At 51.0% G+C, this 17,643-nt stretch overlaps 2 protein-coding genes across 6 annotated transcripts; one reads left to right on the top strand and one right to left on the bottom strand.

The window, feature by feature from the left end:
• Positions 1 to 708: 708 nt before the first annotated feature.
• On the bottom strand, positions 709 to 6,739 carry DCTN5 (dynactin subunit 5). 3 transcript variants are annotated; one of them, XM_080556922.1, is made up of 8 exons: positions 6,626 to 6,739; positions 6,395 to 6,463; positions 6,176 to 6,294; positions 5,622 to 5,733; positions 4,874 to 4,976; positions 4,417 to 4,508; positions 2,972 to 3,067; positions 709 to 975 (listed from the first exon to the last, which is right to left on the bottom strand). In XM_080556922.1, the coding sequence occupies exons 1-7, from the start codon at positions 6,671 to 6,673 to the stop codon at positions 2,987 to 2,989; spliced, it is 624 nt and encodes a 207-aa protein (XP_080413048.1). In that variant the 5' UTR covers positions 6,674 to 6,739; the 3' UTR covers positions 709 to 975; positions 2,972 to 2,986. The 3 variants fall into 3 exon arrangements, with proteins under 3 accessions (XP_080413048.1, XP_080413049.1, XP_080413047.1); XM_080556923.1 differs by lacking the exon at positions 2,972 to 3,067 and having other exon boundaries at positions 6,626 to 6,738; XM_080556921.1 differs by lacking the exon at positions 709 to 975 and having other exon boundaries at positions 2,408 to 3,067.
• PALB2 (partner and localizer of BRCA2) lies at positions 6,672 to 17,311 on the top strand (the record flags this gene model as incomplete). 3 transcript variants are annotated; one of them, XR_013939695.1, is made up of 14 exons in its annotated part: positions 6,719 to 6,849; positions 7,254 to 7,313; positions 7,412 to 7,514; positions 7,809 to 9,722; positions 10,444 to 11,252; positions 11,857 to 11,940; positions 13,124 to 13,285; positions 13,781 to 13,866; positions 14,144 to 14,305; positions 14,455 to 14,571; positions 14,946 to 15,033; positions 16,067 to 16,215; positions 16,557 to 16,907; positions 17,054 to 17,189. XR_013939695.1 is itself a non-coding variant. In XM_080556905.1 (13 exons), the coding sequence occupies 13 exons, from the start codon at positions 6,760 to 6,762 to the stop codon at positions 17,283 to 17,285; spliced, it is 4,056 nt and encodes a 1,351-aa protein (XP_080413031.1). In that variant the 3' UTR covers positions 17,286 to 17,311. The 3 variants fall into 3 exon arrangements, 2 of the variants coding, with proteins under 2 accessions (XP_080413032.1, XP_080413031.1); XM_080556905.1 differs by lacking the exon at positions 16,557 to 16,907 and having other exon boundaries at positions 17,054 to 17,311; XM_080556906.1 differs by lacking the exons at positions 7,254 to 7,313; positions 7,412 to 7,514; positions 16,557 to 16,907 and having other exon boundaries at positions 6,672 to 6,849; positions 17,054 to 17,311.
• Positions 17,312 to 17,643: the final 332 nt, after the last annotated feature.

The raw sequence follows: 17,643 nt of genomic DNA, 5'->3' as shown, positions 1-17,643 counted from the left end.
ATGAAAGCTGCTTCTTTTACCCCAGCAAGGAAAGAACAGATGCCTGGCCAGCATGTCCCGTGCTTCTGCAGGCTGCTAGGGCCTCGGGGACTGCAGATGTGTCCACAGCTAAAGGCTAGCCGCGTGCTCCAGCCAGTCATCTTCCCAGGGTAGCTCCGAGTCCAGCCCTCGCTTGAGAGCCCAGAGCACAAGATGCGCCCAAGAGACCAAACAAGGAGCCCTGTGATCACTAGGGCAGGCAGCCAACAGTTAAACTGTGATTTCTCTGATGGCATCGGACCACCTCAGGAAATTCTGCTCCACGCACAGCAGACGTAGCCTCCACTGAACCAGTTTGTTACCGTCATTGCCTCCCACAGAGCCCTCCAACAGTCAGCAGCTCCTCACCGCTCCTCGTACTTAGCAGCTGCAATTCTGGAACAAAACATTAGCATCTACCCTGCAACACCCAGCAGCTGACAGCGGACACCAAGTGGAAGAGAGGAGCATCGTGAAGCCCCAGCTGCATGTTCCTGAGGATTCTCCATGCCCTGCGTAAGAGTGACCAGCACGGCCCGCCAGCCTTGGTCAGAGCAAACTGGAATAACGCGTATGGGACCAGGGAAGCAAGGGACGTAGTGTTTGAAGCAACCACTTCTAAAAGATTCCTGAAAGAAGGAATTTCCCTCCCCGAGAGCGCTTCCCCCACACCTACAGCTACGCTTCAGCTATGCAGCAAAGCCCGCTGTGAGAAGTCATGCTTTATTGCACGGCACTGCACGTTGACATCAGGCAACTATTCGCCAGGGGCCGCAGCAGCGTGCTGCCGCCTCATCGCACTCCATCTTTCCAGAGAGCTGGCAGCGGCGCAGAGGTGAGCCCGGGTCAGAGGGATGCTTCAGAGGACAGGAAAAAGGAGCCAAATCTAAGGAATGTTAACGCTGCTGGGCGTTTGGGATCTTCGGTGGCGACTTTTTAGACCCTGGCAGAGGCCACCTTGATGGAGACAACAAAACAGGTTTTAATTAAGGCAGGAAGGCTGCTCAGCCTGCTGGACGGCAGCGCAGGCTGAGAAACGCGTCACGGTCTGTGCACCTACGTACCCCTCCGTGCACTGCAGCTGTGCTGCTCGAGTGGGCATGGAAATGCATCGTTCTGAGACAACTCCACTCTCAGACTCGCCTCCCTTAATTTGGCAGCCGCCTCCTCCTGCCCCCTCCCAGTCCCGCAGCGCGGCTTCGCACTGCCCCTCGGTGGTCTTTAATCAAGCAATCCCGGTGAAGAGGGCCGTGGTGTGGGAACCCCGCAGCGACACACGGTAACACAGCACACACAGGGGCCCTCCCTGACCAGGCTCGCTGCTGCTTCCCACGCTTCGAGAGACGGTTGATGGCCACTTAATGGGGCAAAGTAGTACTCACAAGCGGCAGCACAAACACCTAAATGTCCGACCTGCAGAAAATCTTGTGGGAATGCCAAACCCCGTCAGGCCTTGTGACCGGGTAGGCCTCCTATAGCCCCTCACAGCAAAGGGCTTTTGCAAGGGCTGGTAAGATTCTGGACAGGAGGAACTGAATATTTGTCAAAGCTGAAGTCAATGAGAAAGCTGCCTGCAGTACACACATAGTACAAGAACACTTGCAACTGGATATTTTTTCCGCCCACAAAAAGTGGCAAGCCCGGGCCTTTCACACGGACGTAACCCCGGCCTAGAAGATCACAGAAAGTGCACAGCTGCCGTCTGCACTTGTCTGCACTCCCGCTTCAGGGGAGGCTTGAGGAGCACAGCTGTCACGGAACAGGTAGTCCTAGCCAGTATGGGACTAGGTGATACAACTGTCCTGCTGGAGCTGGGCTTCTAGCAAACATTTTACCTCTCTCGAAACCAGACAGGTGACCTAACTGATCTATTGCATCGGAGATTTCAGCCCAGTTCTTGCAGCTGCAACAAAAAAACCCTTTGTCTTCTTGTCCCAGCTGTGCTTCCTGCCACAAGCTAGCTCCAGCCCCTGCTTTCCTTGCAGGGGTCACACCATCTGGAACGGCCAGATTCCAAGAGCAGGCCGTTTCCAAATGCCTGAAGCAACACTACGGGAGCTGCCTCTGTACCAAATAGTGAGTCTGAAGTTCCCGTGCTGCAGAGAGCATCGCAGTCACCGTGGTGGCTTTGGCACTCTCACTTCAGCACGAAGACGTGAAGCAAAGTCGTGCTCTAGCAGAGGCATTATGGACCAGCAACGCTGGAATGATCTGCTGGTGAAAGCCATCAGCTCAGACACAGAAGCAGAAGCTGTTTCACGCCGCACTTCACTTCTTCAATGCACGGACACTGTGCTGTCGGAGTCAGACCAAGAGACTGGCTCCTGTGCACAGGCACAACAGGAACCTCGCTGGTCTCAAGTTTGGTTTGAAAAGTCACAACCTTGAGTTACTTGAACAACTTAAGAGGCTTTAATTTATGTACAGTAAAATACAAACAAACCAGACAGTGGTTTTACATTTGATTAACAGCAGTCACTACACACTTAGTACTTGTACAGCTGTTTGCTATTTGAGGGGTATCAGTACTTTGCACTATATACAGCAGCTGGAGGCCCCAGGGCTGCTGATCTCCCAGCTGTATGCTCACTACGTTATCAAATGCATTCTGGCCTCCTGCTGCTATGCTACAACATGCAGGAGCCCCAGTGTTAGGAGTTACAGAGGGCTGATGTTAAGATGTAACACGGACAGAGCAGGCAAATTCACTTTTGGCCAATTGTTTGGTACTGAGTCAGGTACCCACAAGCGTCAGCTGCCTCCAACTTGCGTACAGCCGTTCCCAGGAAGAATTATTCCTGCTGTATTACTTGTCCAAAATGAAATGTTCACTCTTTCCAAGATGTCTGAATTTCTATCTTCAGTTTTGTAATGCAAAGAAGCACCAAAGAGCTTTCTGCACATATATACACTGGGTAACAAATGGGGACAATTGCAGCATTCTCTCACCCACCTCCAGTGTCTGCTTTTAATTCCCCACTTGCTGCTGCACTGAGTTCTGAGAGTGGCACGGTACTTCTCTTTCCAAAGCCTTTTGGCTCTCTAAGGTCTGCAATGTTCAGGAGAAAGAACGTGCATCAGCAAAGAGCATCCTAACCCTGCATGATGGGCAAGAGCACCGCACCGGTGTCTATCCTAAGAGCTAAGAAGCGTCCTGTCAGGCTGCTGTGGTTTAACCCCAGCAGGCAGCAGGCAGCCAAGCACCACACAGCAGCTCGCTCACTCCCCCTCAGCGGGACGAGAGGGAGAATCAGAAAGGGGAAAGTGAGAAAACTCACTGGCTGAGATAAAACAGGAGCACACGCAAAGCGAGATAAGGAATTCATTCACCCCTGCCACCAGCAGGCAGGTATTTAGCTGCTTCAAAGAAAGCAACATCTGACAGCGACTTGGGAAGACAGATGCCGTAACTCCAGATGACCCCTTCGCCCTTTCTTGCCCCCAACTTTTATTGCCAAGCTTGCTGTCGTGTTATGGGATACCCCTTTGGCCAGGCTGGGTCAGCTGTCCTGGCTGTGTCCCCTCCCGGCTTCCTGTGCAACCCCAGCCTACTCGATGGCAGTGCGGCACGAGAAAGAGGAGGCCTTGACCGAACACAAGCACTGCTCAGCAACAGCTACAACACCAGCGTGTTATCAATGCTGTTTTTCATCACGAACACAAAACACAGCACCAAACGAACTACTGTGAACAAAATTAGCTCTGCCACAGCCAATACCAGGACACGGGCAAGGCGTATAAAGATAGTTTCAATGTCAACCCGAAGTTCTAAAGCCAATCGCAGGATGTTGAAAGATATCCTGTCCCCACAGGAGAGTCTCGGTCCACAGGGAGAAAAGGAAGACACTAGCCACCTCGAAACACAGGCCTGTGCATCAGCAAATGTTTTTCCGAAGGAAAGCATTGCCTCTAATGAACCGTGGTGAATATCTGCCTGTAACAAGTCCATCAGCCACACAGCACTGCTGGTCTAGCATGGAGGCTGCTTCTAGCAGAAAACCCGCTTGGCTTTGGGTCAGGATCAGAACAGACACGAAAGACAGGCTTTGGCTGCGGAGTATGTTCTGTCAGCTCTGCCTTGCTCCCCAGCTGAAACGTGGAGGTGCTGCCCCGAAGGGAACAGAACCAGCTCTCCTAACTCCAGAACATTTAATGACACAATTCAGACAACATGGAATGGATTACATTCAGATGAGCATACAAAGGGTACACAACAAGACACAGCAGCCTCCCCAGGGCACCGCTTGGCCAGACCATTGGTGTTGAGGAACGCGCACAGGAGGGGTCAGGAACAGCAGAGGGCCACGGCCTGGGCTCTCGGAACAAATTCCTCTCCCTGCCCCCAAATACTCCTACGCGCCTTTACTGCTCTGAAACGCGGTAAATAGGCTACTAGACCTGGGTGAGTGGCAAGAACTTCTGGTAATAGCTCTTTGTAACGTCAATCATGAGTTCCTGGGTACACTCCGGGAGTTCACCAGAGAAGAGTCCTGGAAGAAGAACAAGAGTGTGACCATCGGTGTTCTTGCACGAGAAAGCAGAAATGAGCTTACATTCGATGTTCAGAGCAGCTACTTTGATTGAACTGCAAGGAAATACTGCGGGAGCAGCTAAGGGCTCTTCTCTCGCGCAGAACACAGCAGGATCGTTCTGAGTGAACACACACAGCCCAAACACACAGCACAGCAGCAAGGTTCACAAATCAAACTGTGACTTTTCAGTTCACCGAGTGTCCTACGCCTTCACTGCTAGGTACAAAATGCCAGTAGGAGTCTCTGCCATAGCAGTCTTGTTTTAATGTAAGAATATCCATCTCATCCACATTTACGTACAAGTAAAATTAGAGGGAGCATACCTGGGCAGCCCGAGAAGACTGTGAAAGGCGGGACCACTGTTTCGGGAGGCAGCACTGTGTTGTCTAAGATCTTGCAGCAGTCTTTCAAAACGCATCTACGACCCTAAAACACCAGTTAGACAGAACTTGTACTTAAAATACTAGAGGCTTTTGCTTAGTCCTTATAAGTTACCTAAGCTTCAACAGGTTTAACTCTTCAAAATACAATCTGCATACAAGATCACGCAAATAGATCTCTGCCCTGAATGTTCTTCCCAACAGTACTTGAAGGACTGTATCAATCCATCTTTTCCTAAGGAAAGAAGTCCTTTTGCTCTTGACTAACACACATACTTGCAACTGCACGTTCATTTATGTCAGTTTGCACCCAGAACCCAAGTCATGCAGTAACATAGCAAGGCTTTCTGCAGTTCAGCAGAGACCTTGATTATTTCACATTGTCTGCACAGCAACACAATTACGCCTGCGCTCTGTGAAAAGGCTGCCTCCCCTGCCGTGGGGACAACGGCTATTCAGGAAGTGCCTAAATTAGGGACGATGCTGTTGGTACTGGTTTTCCAAACAGTGCTCAGCTGTATCTGCCGTCCTCAGAACAGCAAAATCAAGAGCACCGCTCCCTGTGAAGGATGGACCAGCACGCAGTAAGCACGCTCGCTCCTAGCAGCTGATACACACACCTCTCCTCTGCCGCTACAAAGCCTGAACAATACGCAAGAGACTCAAGGAAAGACTGAGAAAGAGCACTCACAATGACACAGTTCTTGCCTATGTGGACGTAGGAGCCAATCTGGGCCGCGTTGACAACACAGTCCTCTTCTATGAACACGTGATCACCAATGTGGAGAGGGAAAAAAGCGACCCTGCGACAGAAGAGTCATTTACTCAGGTGGCACAACGTATGGACTGTTGGGCCCAAAGTTGCACTGCAGTCTCCTGTGTCCAACTGGAAAACCAGAGGCAGACGTGATGCTATGGAAGACTGAACAGTAACTGGTCTTTTCTCAGATATTTCTAAAAGGTGGCCCCGATAAACACCACGAAGACATCACAAACAAGTGAAGAACGAGTGAAACGTGTTCTTTGCTTCGCTATTTAACTACATCACAGCCGTTTCACATTAGTCTGAACGGAACATTAGCCCTCAAGGTAAAGCTGCAAATTTGAGGAGGCGGGTGTAGAGGGACTTAATTATAAAATCGTTACAAGGGAAACCTATCCCTCTGGACAGGGCTGGACCTTAGCCAAACTGGAACGTTCTAAGCGTGCAGATTTCAGCTTCCGCAAAGGAAGGAGCGCTCTTACCCTTTGCTAAACTTCTTGAAGGGTGGCCTGATGACGCTGCGGCTCTTCACCACGCAGTGCCGCCCCACCCGCACGTTCGCCAGGTCGCCGCGGATGATGCAGTCGTTCATGACTATCGTCTGGAGGAGGGAGGGAGAGGTCAGCGAGCTGCTGTCCCTGCACCGCTGCCGGACACCGTGCCCAGCGCCGCGCTGGAGCCGGACCCGGTGCCGCCCGTACCTTGCCGTTGAGGACGATGTTCTGGCTGCCACACAGCACCGACTGCCGGCTCACCTTGTTGCCCGATGCCTGCGGGGACAAGCGGAGAGGGGTGAGGGGGACGGGGATGAGGAGGGGGACGGGGATGAGAATAAGGGGGATGAGGATAGGGATGAGGATGAGGATGGGGATGAGGGGGACGGGGATGGGGAGGATGACGGTGATGCACCACCCACCCCCCCCGCCCCGCACCGTCTCGATGTACTCGGACTTGTTGTAGAGCATCTCGCCCAGCTCCATGGCCGCGCCGCTTCCGCCCGGCCGCCGCCCGCTTCCGGCGCGTCACTTCCCGCCGCCGGCCGCCGCTTCCGCCGCGGGCGCCACCAATGGCGGCGCCGTTGCCATGGGCACGGGAGGAGGCGGCCATGGCCGAGGCGGCGGCGGGAGCGGCGTTGAGCGGAGCCGAGAGGGAGAAGGTGGGGGGGGGGCGGGGCGGGACGGGACGGGACGGGGATGGGATGGGACCGGGATGGGGACGGGGTTGGGGATGGGGACGGGGATGGGACCGGGACCGGGACGGGGACGGGGATGGGGACGGGGATGGGACCAGGACCGGGACGGGGACGGGGACGGGACTGGGACCAGGACTGGGACCGCGACGGGGATGGGACCGGGACCGGGACCGGGATCGGGACTGGTATGGGACCGGGACCGGGACCGGGATGGGATCGGGACCGGGATCAGGACCGAGACCGGGACCGGGATCAGGACCGAGACCGGGACCGGGCCCGGGGCCCGGGCTATGCCCAGGCGGCTCGGCTCGGCTCGGCCCGTCCCGGCTCGCCCCCCCACCCCGACCCGCCGTTCTCGTGTCCCGCAGCTGCGGGAGAAGCTGGCGCTGCTGCGGCGGGAGTACAGCGAGACCGTCAGCCGGCTGCGGGTGAGCGGGGCGGGCGGCGGCGGGGCCGGGCCCGGCAGGGCCCGCGGGGGGGTGCCCGGAGGCCGGTCCGAGCCCCGCTCCCCCCCGTGTGTCCCCAGCGGGCGCGGCGAGCCGAGCGGGCCCGGAGCCACGCCGGGAGGACGGCGGCGGAGGACGGAGCGCGGCGGCCCGCGGAGCCGGGGGGGCGGCGCAGCCCCGCAGGTAGGACCGGGAGGTGCCCCGCGGCCCCCCTGAGCCGCCCCAGCTCGGGCTCGAGTCGTCCTCGCGCGTCCCCTGCCCGCGGTGCTCGGCGGGCGGCCCTTGGAACAGAACGAGATCGTTCCATTCGCGGTAACTTCCCTCCCCTCCTCTGCCGCGTCCGCTGGTGCCCTCTGATCGCGACTGTAAGCTCCCAGTCTCTCACTTCTCCAAAGTCGTCCAGCTTTATTGTGTGATGTTCTCCTTGGGCGTGACCTTGCTGGGAGTGCTTTACGCATGTGAGGTTTTTTCCAACAGGTTCCAGAGATAGCGAATCTCCTAGTGCTGACAAACACGAAACCTGTCCCTTACAGCCTGAAACCTGCTCGGTTCCTGACACAGAGAGGAAAACTTCTGTCACACTTAAACACGCTCCTGAATTTGTCAGTAATGAAGTTGGTTTGCAGGACAGCTCACGGGCAGAAAGCATACAGGCTCGCCAGGACAATGCATGCTGTGGAGTCTCGAGGCCTGCAACTGCGGAGAAAAAAACCCAAACCTTGAGAAGCATGATGAAGCTGAGGAGGAGGAGGACAAAGGCTCTGATATCAGAGAAAAGGGAATCGGCGCATGGTGTGCATCGAATCAAGGCTGATGAAACGGTGAAAAATCAAACTGGCAGTGCAGAGCAACTTCGGTCACCAGTCTTCAGGCAAAGCAGTTTCTCAAGCACTGAGGCAAATGCCCAAAGCGAGTCCAGACCAGGCATCGTGGGGAAACAAGAAAACAGTTTAACTCCTCCAGATGCTGAATTGGGAGTTCTACAAGACGTGCTTGAAGACAGTCTCCCTCTGGGAGTGCCTGAGTTATGGTCATGTGTCCCGGGGGACAGCAGTGATGTCTGGCAGCCCGAGTCCCCAGGTGCTGTGGCCACATCCGATAACCGTGAGCCTGCACAGCTGTGTTCAGAGAATGGTGAATCTGTTTTACTTGATGCCGGTGGTGATGGTGGAAAAGAGTCTTTCAGGGTAATAAAACAAACGGGCAGTGAGAGCATACACAAAGATCAGGGAGAATTACGCAGGCTCTTGGGTTTAACGTCAGAAAATGAAGTATTGCCCCCTGGCAGAAATAACAAGATAATTAAGGAGAGCAAAAGCCATGAAGGAAATGAGAATGACACTGGTGGTTTAAATGCCTTTCCTTCAGATCTTGCTCTGGGCAATGCTGAGAAACTGTTGGAGAATCAACAGCTTGAAATTCAGTCTAGACTTTCTCATCTAGAAAATGTAACAGCTCCTGAAAGTGCACTGAGTTCCTGCACGATGGTTGAGGGGCTTCTCTTTCCAGTTGAATACTATGTCAGGACAACTCGACGCATGTCTAATTGCCAGAGGAAAGTGGACCTTGATGCTGTAATTCTTAGCCAGCTGGGCAGGAGCAAGAAAGGTCAGCGAAGTAAATGCAAGCAGAAAGATGCCAATTCAAGTCAGCCCTCCCAAGAAACGGTTGAAAATGATTTGGAGTCAGCAGTTGTGCCATTCCCTTTTCTTTGTACGGAAAATGATCCAGTGAATTCAAGTAGTCCTCAGAAAACTCTTCTTACATCCAGTGGAAGCAGCAATTCACCGGGGTCAATTTCTCAAAGCAGCATCACAAGCACAAAGCGAGATCAGAGGCGATCGCAGAGGAAACAAAAGGGAAGAAGAAAGTCTGCCTGCAAACCTCTTGTGAATCAAACGTCACAGGAACTCGTAGAAAGTTTGGATCTCCTAACACCAAGGGAAAGCAGTAGCCCGCTATCAAATGAGTATCCGAGTGAAAAGGAAAACTGTGAAGCTAATCTTGAAAAATCATCTTTGGAAGAGAGACGGTTGTCTGTTGCTGCAGCTCTTGGGTCTGGAGCAACTGGTGCGATACAGCCGACAAGTGCTGATCCTCCTGGTGGAAGCCAAGTACTTGGCAAATGCCGTAAGACTCTTTTAGAACAGGTTCAAAATCCACTGCAGAAAAGTGACTCTCCAAACCCAAGGAACGAAACTTTTGTCAGCCACACAGGTGATCTGGAACGCAAGCTGAGTGTGTGTCAATCTGATAAATCTCCGGTGGAACATGTTAAGAGTCAGCACGTGCAAGCAGCCTGCGGGGCTGAACAGCTTCTAGCAATTAACGTCCCTCCACGCCGCTCCCTGCGTTCCTCTGCAAGACAGAGAGACAGTCAAGCCTCCAAAGGTATTTCATCAAATACAAGCACTCCCTAAAACTAGAGCCCAAGAGCAAGGCAAGGAAACACATGAGTGAGTTCATGCACTGCTGTTTGCACCGACTTATTTTTATTCAAGAAAGTCTGATATGGGTTAATTATTTTTTTTTTCTTGACAAGTTGTTTTTAAAATTTAGATCATTGTGGTGCCTGTGTTCCTTGCACAATTCCAGAAATTTCTGCCTCAGTACAGTGACAGAAAATGAACGGCTGTGCATGGATAAGGAGCAGGGCTGGGAACTTCGTAAGCTGCCTTTCCTTTTGGAGTGGATGTTGTGCACACTCTACCTGATTTTCCAGTAAATGGATGTAAATCTCTGTTTGTCCAACTGAGTCTGCATATTAATGATTTTTTTTTAGCACTGACAAGTGTGAAACAAAGATTAGTATACCTGAAAGTCCAGGAATATTGTAGAAAGAGAAAATGTGCGGAGAAAACCCAAACAAACTGGTCGGGCACTCAGTTAGTTTTGACTGTCTTTGGCAGTGATATTTTAGCTGCAGGCTTGATGCAGAGCAGTTGTGGAATAGTGTGTATTTCCAGGAAAGTGCCACTTCCACGAGTTAAGATGGGTATGGTTCCTTTTTTTTTGGAAAATAGATGACACTCTAGATGAGAAATTCTGAACCAGCTAGTTGCTGTTTGTGTTTTGATGTGATGTTCTCTCTTGAATTCTTGTGTTTGTCTAGATGAGAGCAAAGGAGGACCCGGCCATCAAATGGATTCAGAGGGTACTGCTTCTCTTGGTCTTCCTGCTACAGGCGCCGGTACTTCCAGCTCTCTCTTTTCCTTCCGCAGTCACCAGTGGCTGGTCCCCAAACTGGGTATTGAAGAATTTCATCTACCTGACGAGGAATTTGGACTATTAAAACTTGAGAAATGTGAATCTTCCCCTGTGAATGACTTGGAGGCTTTTGTTCCTAGTGTGTTTGGGGATGGTCTGGCTTCAGAGGACGTGCAAGCTGCAGAAATGAAGGCAGAAGAAAAAGGGCTCAAAAGGAATCTGATTTCACTGCTCAAAAGCGGGTCGCCCAAGTCATCTCATTTGGAAAGCCCGGCTTCCCAGATGGAACTTTCCACACATGAATTGCTGTTTACTCCCGTGGGGACTATCTCAACTGGTGCTCCTGTTCAGCCCGAGTCTCACATTTCCTCATCTGTTTTCCCTGTCTTGGGTGCAACCCCAGCTGTTCTACCATCTGTTTGCAGTGAGCTCTTCCCCAGTACATGTTCTGTACCTCCTTTGCAAGTCAGCCTGCGTTCCTCTCAAGAAGCACCTGCCCGGGTCGTGGATGATAGGGAATGCAAAGACTCTGCCATTCCACTGCACTTGGACAGCCGTGGTGCGGGATCTGCTAGACAAGAGGAAGGACAAGGTACAACATTTCATTTAGAAGCTGAAAGACACCCTAATAATAGATCAGACGAGGCTGTGGCCTTGGAGAAGCATCAGCAATCACAGAGCAAACAGCAGAGATCCTGCAGATCTCCTGAACAGGTAACAAGCTGGCCTCTTTGCCAAGGGTACTAAGCCTTAGTTTTTTGGGTGAGTCCCCTCTTCCATAGGCTCACCTTTCTGAGGAAAGGCCTCTTTGCATGCCAGCCCTGCCGGTCTTTTAGCTGAGTTTTTAAGGGTTTGGTTTTCATCTGTTGCCTAAAGGTCTTTTAACCTCAAGAGCAAACTCTTTAAAATCCTACTTAATAAGACTGGAGATGTGGGTGGCAGTGCTCACATTCGGAACGTGTATATGAACAAAAGGTTTCTGGCACCCGTGTAATGCTGGTCTGCCTTAACGAACAGTACAGCTAGGATTGTCTCCTACGTCCAACATGTGGAAGGAGTGCTGAAAAAATGACTTGTCTCTGACGGTGAGAATGGGTCTGAGAGATGCAAAGTGGTGTTGAAAAACAGTTTCCAGGTGAAAACAGGGAATAACCTGTCTGGGATCTCTTATTTTTCAAAGGCATGCAAGTACAAAAAGGTGCTCCTATCACAGCTCTCTGCTGCATGCAAAGTGAATTTACATTTCTGCCTCATTCTTGCAAATGCCGAATGTAATTTTTGAAGTTGAATTTATCTTATTTTTTTCTTGTTTGTGCAGAAAAAAAATGAAGCAGAACAGTCAACTCCAGTACTGTTTGATGGCTTGACAGAAGAGAACTTGCAGTTTGTTTCAAAGCTAAAGGTAGGATAACATTTGACGATTGTTTACTGAGTCAGTGGCATCTCTTTAATACAGAGTTTAACAAAAATGCAATAAAAATGCATGATGGCTAGTTGGAAGAAAAAAAAAAAAACAGATTGCTGCCTAATTTAATCAGTTCTGTCTTCACTTGTGGTAAAGCATGCTGAAAGGCTGGGTTCCCGTATATGTCCATTTGACTGGGGAAGGATTTCATTGGTTGTTTCTGAATAACAAATCTCTAAACACATGCAAGTACCTTAACAAACAGAACTGCTGCATTTTTCTTCAGCCCCAGGTAAAATGATCTGAGTCCTTGCATCCCTAGTGTACCTGTCCCATGGCCTCTTGTCACCATTTCAGGGACTAAGTAACCCAGTAAGGAGCAAATTTTGCAGGGCAGGGGGACTACAGCATTGCCAAATCTGTGTGTTGATGTTCACAGCCTTCTGGAACAGAGCCTTGCCTGTATGTGCTGTGACCGAGGCAAATCTTGCCCAGGACTGTTTGCACAGCTGAGCCGTCTCGTCCTGCGTTGGGGCCCTTTCACTGTCCTCTTACCTTGCAGGGGGTAGAGCAGGGTTAGCAGGCAAGGAAGCAACATCCGTGGCAAAGCCAACAGAATTCCAAATGAGCTCGCAGGGGGCTGGGTCACCTCTAGCTTTTCCAAGCTAAACTGCAAAGTTTTGCTCAAGAAGAAACCCTGGGTTCAGCCAACAATAATATGGCTGAAATTGAAAACTTTCTTACGGGGCAGAAGAGAATGCCCTCGCTTTGTTCAGATTTAAACAGTCTGTACAACTGCAAGTCCTGTCTCCTGTGTGTGAAGTAAGGGAAGCAGGCGCAGGACTACAGGTAGGCGGTATTCGGGCTTTGTTGTGGCTGCGCCGTGGTGCCTCCAGCCCTGCTCCAGCTGTGAGCTCAGTGGGGACCCTGTTGGTTTCGGTGACAAGTGATTTTTGTGAAGTGAGCTAATTTATTCACTGCTCAGAGGGTGCAACCCACCAGGTTTGTTTTCCTTGGTGCCTTACTGGCACTTTAGTCAAAAACAAACATCTTGAGAATTAAGTATTAGCCTCAAATTCTCGTCACACTGAGTCACCACAAGCAAACTTTTCAGTCCGGACCTCCATGTTAGACAACCATATCCATCAGAAGAAAACCAGCACTGTTTTGTTTTGGACAGGATTCTTCAAGTTCTTGTGCTGTGGACGTGAGCACCGTGTGGTGGGAAGCAGCGGGCTGCAGAGAGCTGTGTGTGGTGACTGCTTGTGAGAATTCGGTTTCCTTGTGGAAACCTCTGGCACCCGACCACTGGGGAAAGGTCTATACTTGGCAGCTTGGAGAGGTATGAACACAATCTTAATTTCTAGAACTTAGAACAACTTCCTTGCACCGGTGTGTTAATTCCCAAGATACAGGGAGCTTGCAGGCTCGGATACAAGGTTTGTTCTTTAGGTGGCGTAAATATTTCATTGCATCAGGCAAGAGAGGGCAGTGATTTATGCTGCTGATGCAGAAGGCCAGTGGTTTGTATGGTTGCATGTTACCTGCTGGAATTTGATTCTTCATGTACTGAGTGGTGGCTGCACTGCAGCCTCTCTCTTGTGCTCTTATCTTTAGGCTCCCTGCAGACATCTTTTGATTCATATCAATAGGGATTATTTGCTTAGGTAAACGTTCAGCGAAAGTTCAGCTGTTCATCTAAGTGTGCTTCTTCAGAGGGGTCTGAAAATTCGTTCTGCCCCATGTAATGTTACGTGAAACACTCTAGAAAATGGGAGTGAAGTCAAAGGAAGAGGAACATTGTGGGTGACGCTGTATTCTTGGTTTGCTATTCTAGATTCCTGTAATACAGATCATTCCTCTGCTGGACACCTGTAATCTCATCTGTATAGCACTGGGAAATCTGGAGATTGGAGAAATAAGGTGCCGTATTTATTTCTTACTAGTGCTTTGCACCCTGAATAGCTGCAGCTTAACTCTCCTCTTGTGTGGTGGTTGAAATTGTCTCTTACTAATGAGTCATTCTCAGTTGCTTTAACAGTTGGAAAATATGGGAGGGATTTCTAAAAATCAACTGAAAAGATTTGCTTATTCACCCTAGAGGTGCTAGACTGTTTAAGCATATGCTTATTTTTATATGCTGTGGTATGTTTGAATTTTGCTTCCTTCTGTCATTATGCATATTTTTCTCCTAATTTAGGCTCTTGCTTTATTCTTCTGAGAATGACTCATTCAAGCAATCACTAGTAAAAACTGGGAATATAAAAGCTGTTCTTGGGCTGAAGGATAGGAGGCTGGTCAGCAGCAGCAGAAGCATGCAAGAGCAGGAAGTGGAAGTAGTATCGTTTTCAGAGACAGGAAGGTGAGTCTTCTGGTTTGGTCTGGTCTCAGTGCGGCAGTTGGAAGAAAAGATGTAGAAAGGTGTTGGTTCCTCTTCTTTCTGGTGGTGTGCTGAATGTAGAACATACTGTTTTGGCCGCCTGTTCTCACTTACTTGCATTTGCTGTTCAGGAGCAAGCACGGACAGACTTTGATGCCCCCTGAAGAAACCGTTTTAGCTTTTGCTGAAGTAGAAGGAGTGAAAGATGCCTTGGTCGGCACCACTGCAGTGAACAGCATTGTTGTTTGGTCAGTATTTCTAATGCAATTAAATGATTTAGCTTGTGGGTGTAAGTCGTGGCTCTGACAGCTGCAGACGTTACCAAGTGGCATTGGTTGGCTGTTGATTTACCAGTGAAACGATAATTGTCAAAGGGCCTACTCTGGCACTTTAACTGGTGTGCAGTTAGATGGGTAGTGAGTGACCTATGCTGCTATAATTGCACTTGCTTTTATGTCCGATTCATTATATCCCTCCCTGTGGCCTCTTGTTGTGTTTTAGTTTGGTTTCTGTGAAACCGAAACTGTCCGTCTCGCATAGTGCATAGGCTTACAACTAAGGTTAGAAAATACCAGATTGAGGATGGACATGCAGTCAGAATTTGTCTTTCCACCAACTGCAGGAATTTGAAAACTGGCCAGCTCCTGAAGAAGATGCATGTTGGTTATTCCTACCCAGCTTCGATCTGCCATCGAGCATATTCTGACTCTGTACGTATGTGAAATAAGGCACGCAGTTCTGCATGGACTGCACTAACGGTGGTGGCGACTTGAAGGAGTGGGTTTCTAGAGTGGATTGAAATGTCATCTCAATTGAGATTCACTGAAGATATTTCAGAGGAAAACAGTTTAACTGCTAGCCACACTGGCTACCTCAAATTCTTGGCTTTCTGCAGTATACTGACTGATAAAGCGAGCGTGATGCATCAAAGCGTATTCCAAGGCATAGGCCAGGTCATCTTGTATGTGGGTAGCAGGCGTACTGTTGCCCATATGCTTGGTAAGTCTCTTCCATTTCACGGGTAGCTGCCAGCGTGGTGATGGCATGTTGCCGTCGTCAGAAAATCTGTTTGAACTGGCTATCATTAATGTACATCCCCGAGGAACATAAACTGATCAAAGCCAAGTTTCACACGTGATTCTTTGTCACTTGCTTCCACCTCTGTTGTGATTCTAGGTAGATTTTGTGATTTATCAAGGATTTGATTGTTTCCAGTCAGCATTTAACCTTTTGAGACAAGAACGTCTTGTCTGATGATGATGGTTTGAGTCAGACTCTTTGGAGACTTCCTCTGAACATCTATCTGAGCATATTTCATGCTGGCCTATGGCTGTTCTGTGAGCTGCTGTTTTCAGCTGTGCTGGTCTGTATGGAGTTTTGTTAAATTTATAAGTTCCTAGGGATTAAACTGAGGCCCAGAAATTTTACTTTAAATGTCCCTGGATCCTACAGCAAGTTTAGCTTTTCCAAGCAGAAAGGTAAGTGCATAAATCCTTTGGATCACTGAGCTGTCATTCTGCTGTATTGCATCAGCTCTTATCAGTCAGCAGCTGCTTTTTTTTTTTTTAATCTAATTTGATAAGGAAAGTAAACCATTTCTATTTTATTCCGTAAAAATAATGCATTACTGTCCACGGGGCTTTGATTGTAGGGAGAATGTAGCAATTAATTTTTGGAAAATTCTTTGGTTTTTTTCCCCTCTTACTGTTGTTTTTAGTGATGTGTTTTTCCTCTTTGTATCAGGGCCTTCTGTTTGTTGTTTTAAGTCATCCACACGCCAAAGAGAGCGAGTCCTGTGGAAATCCTGCATTCCGGGTGATCGCATTCAACCCCAAAACAGCCAGAAGCACTGGAGTCATCTTCTCTTCCCTGCCACCCGGACATGCTGGAAGGCAAGTACTTTGTGGACCCTGCGTGCTCATCTTCACGATACCTTGGAGGGGGTTTTGGAGGAGAATCCATTAGCGAGCTGAGCAGCACTGCTGGCGCGGTTCCACTTGCCGTCCTGACAATGATAAGGGGGCTGCCATCCGTCACTTCCATTTGCGCTGCACATATGCTAGAATGCAGTGAGGGTGTGGGCTGCTTCCTGCCCGCTTCCTGCCAAGTCTGGGAGCTGACCTCTGAGCTCCCTGCGTCACGGCTCAGCAAGGGGCTCTGCTCACCGGGGCTCTGTGAGCAAGCAGGAGAACTGATGTTCTGCGTGCTGCACGCTTTTTTCTTTTTTCCACAGAAAGTGACTGTGGAAATGCTGTAACTGCATTCACCAGGCAAGCTCCCTAGTCAGAAACCTCCTGAGAAAGTCTCTGCAAATGAGACTGTTCCAAGCCTTTGTGATGTTAAATAATGCTTTGCTAGGTTTATTGATGTTAAGCAGCTGTTTGCAGTCAGATGACCTTTTCCTTTCTCCATCTTGTGTTTTGAAGACTAAGCCCTTTGAGACTCAGTCTTGCAACGCGCTTTCTTGCATCCGTCGTAATATTTCCTACATGCACGAGGATTAGCAGATTGAGATCGTGGCTGACGGAACAACTTTCACGTGCCGAGAGCAGGGGGGGGTTGCCTTAACAGCCTTTTCTTTCAGGTGTGCTGGAGACGCAGTATGGAGCATAACCCAGCTTCCTAGGGTTGGCTTAAATTCGCTCGTTAATTTTCTGGGCGAAAAGAGGCGCGATTTAAAAAGCGCTGTACTCGCCTTTTCCCCAGCGTGACCCTCCCGTCTGCCCCCAGGTACGTGGAGGGCGAGGTGAAGGACGCCCTTGCCGCGGCCGTGCTGTCCTCGGGAGCCATCGCGGTGTGGGACCTGCTGCTGGGGCGCTGCACGGCGCTGCTGCCGCCCGGCCCCGCCGGGGGCTGGGCCCTGGTCCGCTGGGGCGCGGCGGGCGCGGGGCTGCTGGCGGGGCGCGGCGACGGCAGCGTCTGCCTCTACCGGTACGCGGCGCCCGGCGCCCCGCGGAGCTGAGGGACATTAAACGGCTGTGTGCGGGACGGCTCCGTCTGTGCGCCGGGGGTCCCGGGGGTGCTGGGGGGGGGGGTCCCGGGGGGACTAGGAGGGGTCCCGGGGGGCCGGGAGAGGTGCCGGGGGTTCCCGGGGGGACTGGGGGGGGGTCCTGGGAGGCTGAGGGGTGGGGTCTAGGGGGGTGCTGGGGGGGTCCCGGGGGTGCTGGGGGAGGTCCCGGGGGACCGGGGAGGGGTCCCGGGGGGCTAGGGGGGTCCCGGGGGTGCTGGGGGGATCCTGGGGGGCCGGGGAGGGGTCCCGGAGGTGCTGGGGGGTACCGGGGGGGAGGTGCCGGGGGACTGGGGGGGGGCCGGGGGTGCTG

This window comes from Anser brachyrhynchus, assembly GCF_964034855.1.
Source record: "Anser brachyrhynchus genome assembly, chromosome: 15".
Classification (NCBI taxonomy): domain Eukaryota; kingdom Metazoa; phylum Chordata; class Aves; order Anseriformes; family Anatidae; genus Anser; species Anser brachyrhynchus.
The sequence above is the reverse complement of the archived record's forward strand: the minus strand, read 5'-3'. Positions and strand labels throughout refer to the sequence as shown.